The sequence below is a fragment of the Gavia stellata genome, chromosome 24 (genome assembly GCF_030936135.1).
Source record: "Gavia stellata isolate bGavSte3 chromosome 24, bGavSte3.hap2, whole genome shotgun sequence".
Lineage (NCBI taxonomy): Eukaryota > Metazoa > Chordata > Aves > Gaviiformes > Gaviidae > Gavia > Gavia stellata.
This window is the reverse complement of record NC_082617.1, coordinates 2,817,804-2,833,885: the sequence shown is the minus strand read 5'-3', so window position 1 is coordinate 2,833,885 and position 16,082 is coordinate 2,817,804. Positions and strand designations below refer to the sequence as shown.

General features: G+C 45.0%; 1 protein-coding gene across 1 annotated transcript; it reads right to left on the bottom strand.

The window, feature by feature from the left end:
- Positions 1-480: 480 nt before the first annotated feature.
- On the bottom strand, positions 481-13,262 carry NELFB (negative elongation factor complex member B). Its single transcript, XM_059828852.1, has 13 exons — positions 13,160-13,262; positions 12,758-12,921; positions 12,466-12,565; positions 11,456-11,686; positions 9,187-9,372; positions 7,659-7,771; positions 6,878-6,980; positions 5,799-5,894; positions 4,292-4,434; positions 3,192-3,298; positions 2,096-2,237; positions 1,169-1,277; positions 481-913 (listed from the first exon to the last, which is right to left on the bottom strand). The coding sequence occupies exons 1-13, from the start codon at positions 13,259-13,261 to the stop codon at positions 776-778; spliced, it is 1,734 nt and encodes a 577-aa protein (XP_059684835.1). The 5' UTR covers position 13,262; the 3' UTR covers positions 481-775.
- Between the last annotated feature and the right edge of the window lie 2,820 nt (positions 13,263-16,082).

The window sequence follows — 16,082 nt, the reverse complement described above, 5'->3', positions numbered from 1 at the left end:
TTTTCAAAGACAGAATTGCACTCCACATACGCTCAAACCCTATGTCATTTGGGAACATGCTAGTCTTGGTTTTCTTCACTGGCTCCAGGACTCATTTCAAGCTACTCCTTTGGAGAAAAGCGGGGAGAAAAGGAGAGAGAATATTCAATTTCTGGTCCTCTTTGTAAGAGCCCAGCTGACAAGATGGCTGTTCACTACTTCTTGATCTAGTGACAGTGGTGGACATATCTGACTAACGCATGTCTTACCACGTACCAAAAGAGCTAGAACCTCAAACAGGAAATTGTATCAGTGGAGTTTATCTCCTCTGACATTTCCTTCTGTTGAGCATCTTCTCCAAAGTCCCAGAGGAGCAAACTAATGGCCAAAGAAAGCTACAGTTAGCCTTCAGGAGTTCCCACTACCTGCTCAACCATAAGGGTATACTCATTTATCAGTTCTTAAAGTAGAGGTTAAAAATACAAGATGCCAAGCTTAAAAATATGCATTTTCTTTTTGAAAAAAAATGTACAGTCAGATTTTTAAGTGGATCTACAAGAAGACACTCAGCTATCTTTAAGAAAAGTAAACCTTTGCAATGCACTGCATACAGAGTTTTCTAACCAGCAGGAGCCAGTGAGTTGGGTAAACTGCAGTGTTTCCTGAAAGAGCTTCAGGGGCTTTTTTTTGCTTCCACCCTGTAGGCAGAGACATTTGAAAGGCAGTACAGTGCCTTCACGCTGCAGGGCGCTAGGTTAGTAGTTCTCCTGTCTCACTCCTGCACTATAGACATAGCTCAGCGTGAGGCTGGTGTGGGCACAGTAGGCAAGGGCAGTTCCATGGAGGGAGTCTCAGTCACTTCTGCTGGACTAGGCTTGCGAAGCTCCAGTTTCTCAGTGAGTTGGTTATAAAGCTCCTTCACAGCTTCCCCACTCTGCAGAATGAGAATTAGGGAGGGGAAAAACAGAAGAGTCATACTTCATTCTAGCTGCTACTAGCTGGAACACTAAGTATGCAATTACCCTGCGTGTTTTAACACAAACCAACACAGAAAGAGGAAGTTACAAGGTAATTAGGACACAACTTGGTACACTTGGAAAGTAAAGCACATGTTCCATTAAGCAAGGTCTGGAAAGGCAGCTGCTTTCATTTGCAATTAATTTTCCCTTTCTCATGCTTCCCTTCTTACCTGCTTGGTGGGTTCCAAAGCCTTCTGGAGAGACTCTAACTTGGCAGGCGCCACTTTGTGATGCAGATGAAGCAGCAGTCTTAGCACATGTCTATGTACATTCTCCTTTCTGCAAAAAGCAATTTTAAAGCAGAGTAACTGATATAAACAAACACCAACTTGAGAACAAGAAAGCTATAGCAACAGTACCAGAATAATTCACGCACTGGCAGCTTTGTTATAATTTTCCAAAACACCTGAGAATTGCAGCCTGCGTGCTACAAAGTGCTACCACTGCCTTAGACTTTCAAGCAATTCATGTCATTATTCAACAGTAGTAGACTAACTGTAGCGACCAGGAGGAAGGGAGAGGAGATTTTAAGCACAGACTGAAGCACATGGCAGCAGCTGGTCTCTCTGTTGGACAGGCCACATGCACATGCAGGAGGATGTTTGTCCCTCCATAGGTGTGGAGGAAGTGGTAGCAGCAGCAGCAGCACATGCTGCTGTGCCTGAATAGCAGTTCCAGTCACTTTTGGGGAAGCCTCCCGGAGGTTAGATCTGGTCTGCAGGCCACCAGCTGAACCACACTGACTTGACAGAATTAACAGATACAAACAGATTTTCTGTGTGCAGCTGATACTGCAAAGGGCTGAAGTTAACTCTTCATATTCCCAGCTACTGCAAAGCATGAAGGATATTGTATTTCGCAACTCCAACTTACGAATAATGAATTACAGTTTAGGTAACAATTTATAATCAACACAACAATTTTGCTGATAAAACTTGATCACAAAATATAAGCCTTTCCTTAAAGAAAACCAGCATCAGACTAATATTTCCACTATATGCAATGAATTTACTGAACTACTAAACTATAGTTCAAAGTAGTATAACCTCCCTCAGCTATCCTGTAAACTCACCTCCCCTGAGGAAAATCAGATTTACCTTGAGCAGACAGTGAGAAAGAAGCCATCAAAGAGGCTGGTGCAGAACTCCTCGAGTGCAAATTCATCACCCAGCAGCGTGAGGTTACCAGTAAGCAGATGCAGAAAAATATCACTGAAGGCCAAGTCACTGAATGTCTCAACTATACAACATGAAAAGGAAAGAGACTGAGACTGACAAGGATGTGCCAAAACCTGACTACACAGAAGATGTTCCTGCTGAAAACTTTGCAGTGAGATTTCCTTTTAAAACAGGTAGCCCAGGCAGGTGGCTTTGATCTTTTAGACATAAAAGATTAGGAGCAGAGGGGTGAGATGAATAGGTGGAAAGCCCATGTCTCCACCAAGGCTGAAGTCACAGAGCAGCTTGCTCCTGCCAAAATCACAAAGTCCCCTACTATCCTTCTCCACCATTCTCTGTTCATTGCCACATCCACCTCCTTGCACTCCTCAGAACCCGTAGTGAGCAGATACAAATCACGTACAGGGTTGAGTTTGCCACTAGTAAATGAGCTGACAGTTCAGCAAAGGGTTCAAAAAACACCAGACCTGGGGTGAGGGAGTGGGAGATGAACCCCACCACCATCACTGGGAGCTGCAATTCCTATGATTGCTTCAGAGCTCTCATGCAACTTACCCCAGAGAAGTCAGTGAAGAAGGTAATCCCAGGGAAGAATTTAAGGCTGTGTTCGGTCCTGTTTTATCACAGTTTTTTTCACCACACAAAGCCAAATCCCAAGAATTTCTGGCCACCTGCAATTCCTATGAGCAGCGGCAGAATTAAGCCACCTGCTCTTTTATCTTTCAGGTTCATTCCGAACAGTTCTCAACTAATCTCATTGTTAATACAGCCTTTGATCTAAGGAACTACTGACCTTCAGCCACTACCCCTAAATTCTCAGATCACCAGAGAAGTATCCTAATTGCAGACAAAACCAAACACTTCTGCAGGGCCTTACAACTAAGCCACCGGAAGAGCCAAAGGCAGAACATTACGTCTTTGACTCTGAAATCACTTTCACTCCAGGTTTACTTGCCTCCTGGGTGTCCGGTACAAGGCAAACAGCTATAGAATAGAAGATGAGACAAAAACTTACCTAGTGCTGGCAGGAGCCTAAGGAAAGCATTCTTGTTCCTCTGTTTGGTGATGTGAAGGATGTAATACAGCCCAATCTCACAAGCTATTCTGTTCTCCTGCAAGAATCTGTTACAGCAGAAGCAAAGTTTCTTAATCAATAAAGCTAAAACAGATTTTTTTTTTTTTTTTTTAAAGAGGGTTTAAAATACCGTTGGATAGAAATCAAACTGTTACAGCAGTGGCTAACCTCAAACACACTGTTAAAGCATTATATTAAAGGAAATAATCCCTAGATCTGGGAGCAGCTACTCAGTGAGTAGATGATCATCACTATGTTCACTACCATGGCCCAGAAAAATTTACCAGTCAGCAAACATTGCACTGTCTCACAATCAAACAGTTGGATTTGATTGTGAACATTTATAATAATATTAATGACAAAAGTGCTATTCAAAATGGATTTTAGAAGAAGCCCAAATACTCAAAAGTCCAATACTGTTTTGGTTTACTTTCCCAAAGGTCAAATATCAACACTGTCATAGAGGAGAGTACAATTACCAAGATACAGTACTCCAGATTGTGGCACGCAGATAAGAATTGTGCTGGAAATCAGTGCAAGGTCTGAATACAACAGAGCATACTGAGGTTTTATTTGTCTTTTTGACGTCCCTGGAGTGATAGGTTATCAACAGAGAATGAGTGTCTGTGTGACAAAAATGCCAACTTTACGATTTACAATAGCACTTTTCAGAACCAAGCATGGGCATTTGTCCAGAGGTACCCAAATATCACCCAAACACTCATCATTCACTGCTTGGGAAGCTACACAAGCAGCATATTTGAAAGCAATAATACCAAATACTTTCATATTCAATCTGCCGAAAAAATGGTCATTACGGGAAATATTATTTTATATAGATAAATTTTATTTGAGGAATCACGGTGGAAACCTGTTCCGCTAAAGGAAAAGTTCAGGCTTAACTGGATCTAAATCTTACCCCAAGAAAACCTTCACTTTACCACACGCAGTATTTTTTCCTGTCAGCGTTGGCTGGCTCCTTGACATTTTGCTTTGGTAACAAGACTATACATACAAAGTCAGTAAGGCAGATTACGTACTTGGTGAAAGCTTCAGGAATGGTGCTGGGGTAGGGAATTGGTCCCTTCTCCTCCGAGGGCAGTTTCTGATCTACATTGAACGTGTGGTCATCCACCACAAAGGACATCAGCATAGGCAAGAACTTTGTGATCAACTCAGCTTCCTTAGAGGGATGGAAGAATAGAGGGAAAAGAGCAATGCTTTCATCAATCAGTTCATGCCACCTAATGGTCCTAGAGTGCTGTAACAAATACTGAGGCAATATTACGAGCCCCATCCTACACCTAGGAAAACAAGCTTTCAGGCATCCAGTTCCAGTCAAAATTCCTGAATAATTCACTTCCACATGTTCCACCGGCAATTAGGAAAACTGTACTTCACCTCATCTACAGAAATACTCCTGCCCAAATTCCTTCTTTTGACCATTATGTAGCATACCTTGTGAGAGACCTTTTCCCATACTGCTGCAAGCACTGCATGTTAAGGATGGTACCAAACTGCTTTTATCAACAATTACAAATCATTTTGTTCATTCCCTAAACTGACAGGGATCAACGCATAGCTAGAATAGCAACAATAAAGAGCATCTCCTCGCACAAGGCAGATCAACCTATGCTGTACCAGAGTCACAGAGTAGGAGGATGAAGTTTGTGGCAATCACAAATAAAACAGATTTTAAATACAGATTTGGAGATTCCCTTTAGGAAAAATGTTCACAGTTTCTTTCTAAGAAATTCATGAGAGCACTTGTGCAAGTCAAATCACAGTGCTACTCTTGGAGTTTCGGTCACCCTCGCTGTTAAAACCTGAGTATTAATGCGCAGACTTCCTGTGGTAAATTTAAACATGCAATCAGCCAGTAATATATACTTTGGAGACTTCAAATGTCCCCCTAGGTAGACATTTGCTGCTTTACAGTTCAGAACAGCAACAGCAAATTTCTCTTGAGAAACAGTCTTGCTGTGCAACACCACAGTTAGCCTTCCTGCCATCAGCTGAACGTACCTGCTCCCAAACTACATTAGGGCTGCCTATAACACTGGGGAAAGTTATTTCCAGAGCATAGAAAGATTGTAGCTGAACGTGGCACTACTCAAAATTGCGACAACAGATAGCCAGAAGGGAGAAAAACAATTTTCATGTCAAGGAAAAGCTGCTACACTGCTACCAAAGTTTCAGACCAGCCTCTGAAATCCTGCTTTCCTCATACAAGATGTGTTTTACAAACTCGACAGTTGTGTAGAAGTTCCCAGGAACAATGAGCAACCAGTGCAGAAATTAATAGAGGTACACTCTGATTTTAAAACAGTAAGGGCCAGGCATTCATGTAAATAAAAAAGCAGGTAAACGAAGCTTACAGCATGTCCACTTGAGCTGCTGCTCTGTGACCACTTACATGTTTTTTCTAAGAAAGCTATGATGAGAGGTATGCAGAATGAACGTTAAATCAGGGATGCAATCAAATAATAAACAAGTCTAAATTTGTTTAATTAAACGTGTTAAATTCTAAACATCAAAATGGCTCACCATTTTTGGTTCCTTGAAGACTTGACTGTCAATCATGTCCCAGGCCCCCTGTCCCAAAGACAGCATCCTAAGGAGCAGCAGCAGATCCGGGCTTTCCTCGAATTTTAAGGGGAGGAGAAAAACAGCTATTCTGATTTTCCACAAGTTGCACATATTCATTTGGAAGTAGTGGTTTACATTCAAAGCTCTCCTGGAGTAGCAGCTTTATCAAAGACTGCTAGAAGCATTCAGTTCTCCGATTTAATTGATAACTGATTCCTCAAATGGGAATCAAGTAACAGACACACCTGAGGGTTTGTAGGTTTTTGTAACTTTATAATGTGCCAAGAAATATGAAACCGATCTGATCACGGCATTGTTTTTAAACGTATCCAGCCAAATTAGTACACTGAAATGTAATGTGTGACAGGTGACAGGACAAATCAACTCATCTCAGCAGAAGTAAGAAAGAGAAAGCATGTGTAAAAATGACAATTTTTTTTATTTATATTGTGCCCTGAAACCAGACAATGTTCAGTCTTAAACGGTCATGAGGAAGTTATTCAATCCAACAATAAAATTTAACAACTCAGCGATAAAAACAGTAAGTGCCTCGCACTGTTCAGACACCCGTAAGGCTACCCTTCTTTAACATTTAAGCACCTCCTGCAGACACTGCTTGCAGGAACTGTTACTATATCGCAGCCAACAGACCAGAACAGTGTAAACTAATCCATCACATTTACCATGGCAGGGAAAAAAGGCTGCTGCTGTTAGGCAAACCGATGGAAGGACAAAGTAGGGAGGCACATATTCTATATATGATTCTATATACGCATAGCTGTTAGGACAGAATGAGCCATGCAAAGAATTTGCTGTCAATTTGGAGAGCTCCAAAATGCCCATCTCCAAACAGTTCTCCTGCAGAGCTCTGAGGTATGTGCTACAAATGGATAGGTAGTATCACGGTTCCCTTGTTTCATTTTACACATGCATTCAAGAACTTAATCATACTTCTTCTACAGTGCCAGCCTTTTGTTGATGAATGCTATTCAGTTAAGACTATAGTCCAGATTATGTACGCAAGTTGCAACACTCACCCTGGGTAAGGTGTCCTGCCCAACCAGGTCTTGCAGGTGCCGTATGGTACTCAAGGCTAAGGTGTTAATAGCAAAGGGATCACACAAGATCATTGATAAGTCCCTGAGAACCAAAAATCAAACATGTCATACATAACAAACAACCTTACCGTACAGTTTCATATCCAGCTGTAGGACACCAGTGTGTTTCACTAGAGCAAGATGTTTGAGCCTATTCTTTGTTGTAATCCTGTCATCTATCAGATGTAACATCAAAGTAGTGTGTGCGTGTCTACACTATATTTTTATAAGCACACACACACTGCTCTGTTTAAGAAGAGAGGCAGACACGGGGCAAGTACTGTAACAACACCCTTACTATGATAACGTAAAACCTGAATTTCTGTCTTTTGTTATCTACAGGCGTCCACCTGATAAACCTTATCTTGCCTTGTAAAAACACCATGAATGTTATTTCTTTGACTTGAAAGAGCATGTTATCTGAAACAATTACTAAAGGTCTTCCGCACTGACATCAAGCAGGAGATCTCCCACAGTCAGTTACCAGGCCACGGGGGAGACTCAAGGGTGGTAACTTAAGCAGTACAAGCCACGTCACCAGAACGTGCCTGGCTATGCCCTAGTGCATTAATGCTCAGGAATGTACTGGATTTGACTGCACAGAAGAGCTACTGGCTGTTAGCTGGCTCTAGGGAACAATTAACACCTACAATAACTTTCAGATGTTGTGACTCCCAGGAATCCATTTCCAGTTTCTCAATAAACAGCCCAAGCGCCTTACCCCAACACTTGTTCTTGTCCTTTCTTCACTCCATCCAGAAACCCTTGCAGTTCCCGAGCTCTCTTGTTGTCCACAAACTTCTCCCGAATGCAAGCATCAAGGCACCAGGTGAACTGTTATAAAAAAAGAGAAAGCTTTATGAACCACAGCAACTCGGTAAACCAGCAATAAAATACACAATGTCAGAGAAAACAGGCTCGAATGACCTCTGAATACCTGGAATTAATACGTTTTATTAATATACTTAGGTATGGTAGCAAGCTGGTCAAATACGGAGGAGGTCAGAAATACAAACATTCCAAAAGGAGGTCAGAGACACCAGTGTAAGGTAACCTGGTGTCACTTTCTCCCCTCCCAAGAAAGGCATTCCCTGGCAATTAAGGAAGAGGTACGTATAAAATATACCGCTGCCCAGCACACCTAATCAATGTGGATTGATCCCACACAAGTAGGAGGCTCACACAGAAGCAGCATCACTTAGCAATAGCAATATGGGGCATTTTAGCCATTGCAATACCCCTCCCACCCTCTAAGTAGGGGATATTAACAGTGGAGGTGCTTCCGCTTTAGAGCTGTATTATCAAAATGGAAAAAGGCAGTTAAGTCAAATGTTTTATCTGGCCTAAAATTAAGGGCTTTTTTCCCCTTTCAGAAAACAACATATATTTTCCCCCAACATTTCAGCTGTCAAAAAAGAACAACTTGCTGAATTTTCTGAAATGCTTTCATAGTGGCTTCCTTTCCCTGCAGCAGTCACTGCATTTTGCAGTGGCAAAATAAGGTCACTGAAAATGATCTGCAACTTGAGCAAGAATTGTCCTTTTTTATTCAGGCACTGTCTGTATACTGATTTTGGGACTCATGATCAGAAGACATTAAAAAACATGCAGTATCATCACCACTCCCGGACATATTCTCTATAAGCTGAATACACATAAAACTTTAACATTACTTAAGAGAAAAAGCTTTGTTCTCGATCAGAGTGATGCTGGCCACAGACAAAGGACCAGTAACAAGATCCTGGTGTGACATTAACAACACATCTGTCACCCCCCCAATATTTTAATAGTTTAATGTTTTCTTATAATTCAAGATCCAAAGTAATTCAAGATCCAAAGTATTTAGTATTACACACAGTCTACGGACAGATGGAGTATATCACACCAGGCATAACAGGGAGGGAAGCAAGATTTGATTAAGAACCTGGGGTTAGCTAATGTTTTTGATTATTTTTTGCAGCATCTACACAGGTCAGATTAGATGTCATTTTTAACACTGCACAAATACCATAAATTTGAATGATTTATGGGTTATGAAATGAAAGCAAGCTGCTGGTTAACCAAGATGAAGTTTTCACCTGAAGTTCCAAGGAATACAAGATGAGTTTTGGATTCAAGGTCTGAACTCTCTTCACAGAGAGGAATCATCTTCTCTGGGCTGAAGTCCTGCAGAGCAGCAGGTATGCACAGGAGTGGTCGAAACAGAAAATTCTCCAGTAATACTCCTATCTGTCCCACATTATTAATACCTTATGACAGGGGTCAACGGTGCAGATTTCACTGATTTCCAGATCATGCAGCGACATCAGGAGCTCTGCCCGTAGTGTGCAGTAATGAACATTCCTTGTCCGAAGGAACAAAGTTCTCAGAAACTGCAACACCATATCATAGAGCTTCACGTTCTTCCCAATCATCTGGGTCAGCTTCTGAACCACCTAAACTCACAGTGGAAAAATGTGCACTCAGTACCAAGAGATACTGTTATTTCACAGACACACAGAATGTAAATTAATTCTTTTACATGATTTATCAAGATTGAAACATCCGCATTGACACGGGTTCCTGAAAAGGAACTATTTACACCATGATTTCCAAGAGCGTTTGTTCAAGACATGTTCACCAAATCTTTCCTAGCCACAATGAAAGAACAAATAATATCAAGAAAAGGCTCTCTTGCAAAAGGAAACTGAAGCATTTGTAAAATGAGGTGCTCAGCTATGTGAAACAGGTAAGAAGCAGTACCTGTTACTGATGAATATAATTTACAATTATTGTAACATGAACAAAACTCACTTTTCTTTGGAAGTCCTTTTGTATTTCTATCTACCTTCAGGCTACGGGCATGAGAAGGAAGGTGAAGGCTTCTAGTGGTTTTGGCTGGGATAGAGTTAAATTTCTTCATAGTAGTTTGTATGGGGCTATGTTTTGGATTTGTGCGGAAAATAGTGTTGATAACACACTGATGTTTTAGTTATTGCTGAGCAGTGCTCACGCAGCACCAAGGCCTTTTCTGCTCCTCACACCGCACCGCCAGCGAGTAGGTTGGAGGTGCACAAGGAGTTGGGAGGGGACACAGCCGGGACAGCTGACCCCAACTGACCAAAGGGATATTCCAGACCACATGACATCATGCTCGGCAATAAGACTGGGGGGGAGGTTGGCAGGGCGTGTCGCTGCTCAGCGACTGGCTAGGCATCAGTTGGTTGGTGGTGAGCAACTGTTTTCATTTGCATTGCTTGTTTTTCTTGGGTTTTATTTTCCTCTCTCTTTGTTGGTTTTTTCCTTACAATTTTTTTATTATTTTCTTTTTATTATTAAGCTGTTTTTATCTCAACCCACGAGTTTCTTTCTTTTACCCTTCCGATTCTCCCGCCCCATCCCACCAGGTGGAAGTGAGCAAGCGGATGTGTGGTGCTTAGCTGCTGGCCGGGGTTAAACCACAAGTCTGCAGTGTAAACCTGAAGTAAATTGCACCAGAGCACTTACACTAAGTGGGCTTTTGAAAGCAAAACAGACCCAAACCAAACCCCCCATATAACAGGTGTGCTACCCTCTCTGAAATGAAAGCTTTATACTGCCTTATCACTGCAATTCCTTAGCATTCTCAATAGCAAGGTCCTTACAGAAACTCCGGTATTTCCCTTTTGGAGCAAAAGCAACACATGATAGCTGAACCACTGTAGTGGCTTGCTGTTGCAAAGAAGAGGAGAGACCCACTCCTCCTAACGCCTACACCACTGCTGCCTCACACATCAAGCCTGCCTGTGTGATCCAGTCCATCTCCTTGCTATGGCTTTGGTGCCAGCTGATCTCCGCTTTGAGCAGATCCAACTCACTGTCTTGGAAAACTACTTACTGGTTTTATTTGCTAGAGTTTGTGTAGCAATTACTGAGCTGAATCAGCTCATGGAAGGGTCTGATAATCACCAGAGCTACAGGGAGAGAGGGGAGGAGCAGCACCTGCCCTTCCTGTGGCTGAGTGTTGGATCAGCTGAGCCACCTCATGTAATTTCATTCAAAGAGCAACTTTTCTGAATGCCAGCTTAGCTACAACTTTCAATGTCCCTTTCCATTTTTACCAAAAAGAAAAAACAACAAAAAAAGTTTTTCTTGGGCTATGTCCTGCTCAAAAAAAAAGTGCCAAGAAAAGAAATTTAAGATAGTCAAACTGATTTGATAGAGATGCTCATCCTTCAGAACAGCTGAGGGGTATTAAAGCCAGACTGAGCAACAGAGGAAAAAAATTGGCCTTGCTATTTTTTTAAAAGTTCAGAAACAGTTTGGAACATTAATCAATTATTAAATAGCACTGAGTAACTATTAAAATAATTCTTGCTGCTTTGATCAAGATAGGTTGGAGAAAACAGGCTGGTATTTCTTGCAAATACTTTGGCTAGACAAACAACTTTAGTAGTGAAGTTGGGTGGGTGAAATGGACACTCTGTTATTTGATGAGGTTGACTGAAAGCTAATGAATTCCATTCACAAGCACGTTGTAAGATGTTTCCTTGTCCTTACCTCTCCTTGACGTCTTGTTTTGGGAGACGGACTGAAGAAATTGTGCAAGACAGAAATGTCATTGCTGAAGAGAATATTTTCTTTCTCCAGGATATATTGCTTCAGCAGTGGAGATACCTCATCACCAAACAGCGCCTGGTTATCCTGCCAAATCTGGCGCTTCACCTCCACTGCACATGCTTTGTACAAATCCTTATCGGCCATTACTAACTTCAGCTTCTTTTCAGGGACCTATGATCAACAGAGCAGTTACCAAAGGGTAGAGTAGCTCAGCTGCCTGACTGTCCAAGTAATAAGTAACTGACTACAGAAAACATCTAAATCATAATCTCAGGCAGTCTGGTAATCTACACAACAATGCAATTAAACAACAGGCAGTACCGCAGATTCATCTTTTGCCTTACCTACTCCTGTAACAGTAAGCCAGTCCTAAGACACTTAACTTCTTCAACAACCAAATAGCACACCAAGCTTTTCCTTATTTCTTCCGAAGAGGAAAAGCCACTTCCTTTAAACCTATGATGCTGAGATTTAGGGTGATGTTTCAAAACTCATTAACTTAAAAAAGTTCTAGTAACAGTTTTGAATCCATTACCTTAGGTACAAGATGATGCTTTTAATAAGGCTACTCCTAGAGATTTTTGTTTCACAGATCCGAATCTCACTCCTGTCTACTTCTAGTTGCATTCTTCAAATCGTATTTTCCACTTGTCACAGATTTTTAAATCAGCTGTGGAAAAACTCACCTATCAATGAGCTTGACTACTTTTAGGAAGCTGCATGTATTGAATAAAATAGGGAAATAGTCTCATCTGATTACGAAAATGTAAAATGCTTTTTGAATTAGTCTACTAAGTTGTTACCAGATACAAGAATGTAGCATATCTTCAGTCAGTTCCTAAAACCTAACAACAAACTTGCAGAAGGTCTGCAGATGGAGCATGCGGCCCACCCGAGAGCACGGCTGAGAGAAGCTACACAACGGAGATGTAACGGAATGGTGGTTTTACCTTGGGCAAGTGCTTCATGACACACATTACCACAGGCTGTATGGAAGGCATCTTGACCAGGGAAAAGCTCTTCTCTAGGAGATCTTCCAGCTTCTTGTATCTGAAAACAGGTAAGAGCAAGAGACTAAGTACCACGTAATAGTAGAGGACCAAAGTGGCTCATCTCAAAGCCCCTGGAACTTGATTCCCTAGGAACCTAACTTTCCTTTGCAGAAGTCACTCATGCACTGTAACTAATTTTCACACAAAATTCCCAGCTCGCTCCGAATAACCAACAAGACTGCCGACAAACCTCTCCTCAACCTTCCCTTCCAAAGCGATGGCTGAGACCCTCTCCAGCAGCTTCTCCCTCAGCTCGTCGAAAACCGACTGGTGGAACTCCAGCCGGGGGGTGCCGTGGAGGTCCAGGAAGGGCAGGGCCGACTGCAGCGAGGGCAGGAGCACTCCATTTTCTGTCTGCCAACACAACCACCGGACAGGGGCGGGGGATTAGCCAGCTCTGCTAGCCAGCAAACGACAGCAGGAACGGCTAGTAACATGCTGATTAAAAAATAAAAAGAGGGGAAAACCCCACAAAACAGAGAGCCCACTTCGGGCCTCTCGTGCTCCCTACCACCCCGCAGCCCCGGCCCCTCAGGGGCGGCCCCTGCCGAGGGCCCCGCCGCCCGGGCTTCTCCGGGCCGACCCGCCCCACCTGGAACTGCTCGATGGCCTTCAGCGGCTCCGTGCAGTTGGTCAGCGTCTCCTTCAGGTCCTCGCCGTTGGCCACCCCCAGCTCCTGCAGCCCCGCGTACATGGCGGCCTGGCCGGGCCCCGCCGGGCCCGCTCCCGCCCCGCTCCGCCGCCCGCCCCGCTCTCGGCTCCCCCAGCCCCGCGCGCTCCGGCGCTCTTCCCCGCCCCGCGGAACCCGCTCCCTCGCACAAAGGTTCCGCCGCTGCTGCCGTGGGGTGCCCGGGCTCCCCGCACCTCCGCCGGCACCCACAGCGCCCGCCGCGCCGGGGGGCTGGCTGCGGCTGAGCGCTGGGGAAGGCGGGCAGGTCCAGGCAGCTAATGGCGGGGTTCCTGTGGGCGCGTGAGGCGGCCCTCCCTGCGGGGCGGCCACGGCTGCTCGCCTGATCCCTGGCAGGCAATAAAATGAGAAAAGCAACCGAAAACAGCCTCACCGAGGAGAAGCGGCCTTTCCCCGTTCATGGTTTGACCTTCGCAGGCCCGTACTTTCAGGATAGCTGCTGCAGAGCGGGGGAAACTAATCCTGATTTGTCCTTCGTGAGCTCTGCGGCCAGGCGCCAGGACTGTATAAAGCTGCGTCAGTCCAACCCATGGCAGAAACCCCTTTGGCGTCTGCCCACCCGTTACTATAACTATCGAGGCAAAACCTAAGTGATTTAGAGCCCCCCAAACCATGTGAAGGTCGGGCTGTTGTTGACAGACTGTCATGGTTTAAGCCCAGCCGGCAACTAAGCCCCACACAGCCGCTCGCTCACTCCCCCCAGGTGGGATGGGGGAGAGAATCGGAAGAGTAAAAGTGAGAAAACTCATGGGTTGAGATAAAGACAGTTTAATAGGTAAAGCAAAAGCCGCGCAGGCAAGCAAAGCAAAACAAGGAATTCATTCACCCCTTCCCATCGGCAGGCAGGTGTTCAGCCATCCCACAGAATCACAGAATCACAGAATCAGTACGGTTGGAAAAGACCTGTAAGATCATCGAGTCCAACCTGGGAAAAAAAAAAAAAAAAAAAAAAAAAAAAAAAAAAAAACACCAACAAAAAAAACCCACAAAACCCACGCCATACAACAACAATAACAAGCCACAACCCACCCAACACCACACAGCACCATGTCCATCAAGCTACATCCCACAATGCCACATCCACACGCTCCTTGAATACCTCCAGGGAGGGTGACTCTACCACCTCCCTGGGCAGCCTATTCCAATGTTTCACCACTCTCTCAGTGAAGAACTTTTTCCTAATGTCTAGCCTGAACCTCCCCTGGCGCAACTTGAGGCCATTTCCTCTAGTCCTGTCACTAGTCACTTGGGAGAAGAGACCAACACCCACCTCTCTGCAACCCCCTTTCAGGTAGTTGTAGAGAGCGATAAGGTCTCCCCTCAGCCTCCTCTTCTCCAGGCTAAACAACCCCAGCTCCCTCAGCCGCTCCTCATAAGACTTGTGTTCCAGACCCCTCACCAGCTTCGTCGCCCTTCTCTGGACACGCTCCAGCACCTCAGTGTCCTTCTGGTAGTGAGGGGCCCAAAACTGAACACAGTATTCGAGGTGCGGCCTCACCAGAGCCGAGTACAGAGGCATGATCACCTCCCTGCTCCTGCTGGCCACACCATTTCTGATACAAGCCAGGATGCCGTTGGCCTTCTTGGCCACCTGGGCACACTGCTGGCTCATATTCAGCCGGCTGTCGATCAACACCCCCAGGTCCTTTTCTGCGGGGGAACTTTCCAGCCACTCATCCCCAAGCCTGTAGCGTTGCCTGGGGTTGTTGTGGCCGAAGTGTAGAACCCGGCACTTGGCCTTATTGAACTTCATCCGGTTGGCCTCAGCCCATCGATCCAGCCTGTCCAGATCCCTCTGCAGAGCCTTCCTACCCTCAAGCAGATCAACACTCCCTCCCAACTTGGTGTCGTCTGCAAACTTGCTGAGGGAGCACTCTATCCCCTCATCCAGATCATCAATGAAGACATTAAACAAGACCGGTCCCAAAACCGAGCCCTGGGGGACTCCGCTTGTGACCGGCCGCCAGCTGGATTTCACCCCATTCACCACAACCCTCTGGGCTCGGCCATCCAGCCAGTTTTTTACCCAGCGAAGAGTGTACCTGTCTAAACCACGGGCCGCCAGCTTCTCTAGGAGAATACTGTGGGGAACAGTGTCAAAGGCTTTGCTGAAGTCCAGGTAGTCCAGGAAAGCAGGGCTCCATCACGCGTAACGCTTACTTGGGAAGGCAAACGCCATCACTCCGAATGTCGCCCCCCCCTTCCTTCTTCCTCCCCCAGCTTTACATGCTGAGCATGACATCATATGGTATGGGATATCCCTTTGGTCATATGGGGTCAGCTGTCCCGGCTGTGTCCCCTCCCAACTCCTCGTGCACCCCCAGCCTCCTCGCTGGCGGGGCGGTGTGAGAAACAGAAAAGGCCTTGACCCTGTGTAAGCACTGCTCAGCAGTAACTAAAACATCCCTGTGTATCAACACTGTTTCCAGCACAAATCCAAAACACAGCTCCATACTAGCTACTATGAAGAAAATTAACTCTACCCCAGCCAAAACCAGCACACAGACCCCTGTGAACCCCAAGAGAACGGATGTGCTCTGCTATTCCCAGCCACGAGCTGCTGCAACGCCCTTATGTCCCGCATTTCCCCGCTCCGTGTCGCCGCTGCAAAAGCAACCCCTGCACGGTTTGAGGTGCACGCTGCTCTGCCAGTGGGTGCTTTTTGTGGGAGCGAAGCAGGACTGGCCTGACCACGGCAGGATCTGGCAGCTCCTCAGTAGCTGCTGGATATCCTTAGGTGCTGCTGATATATCGCGATATTGGTATAAACTACCGTGACCAGCCCATGGGCGTGAGCAATCAGCCAGCCACCACAGCGCCAGCAGCT

Excerpts from the sequence above, each read along its gene's own strand:
- NELFB (XM_059828852.1), bottom strand. The coding sequence starts at position 13,261 with ATGTACGCGGGGCTGCAGGAGCTGGGGGTGGCCAACGGCGAGGACCTG. Across the intron at positions 5,895-6,877 it reads GGCAGGACACCTTACCCAGG|GAAAGCCCGGATCTGCTGCT; the intron begins GTGAGTGTTGCA and ends TTAAAATTCGAG. Across the intron at positions 1,278-2,095 it reads TTTCTCACTGTCTGCTCAAG|AAAGGAGAATGTACATAGAC; the intron begins GTAAATCTGATT and ends TGCTTTTTGCAG.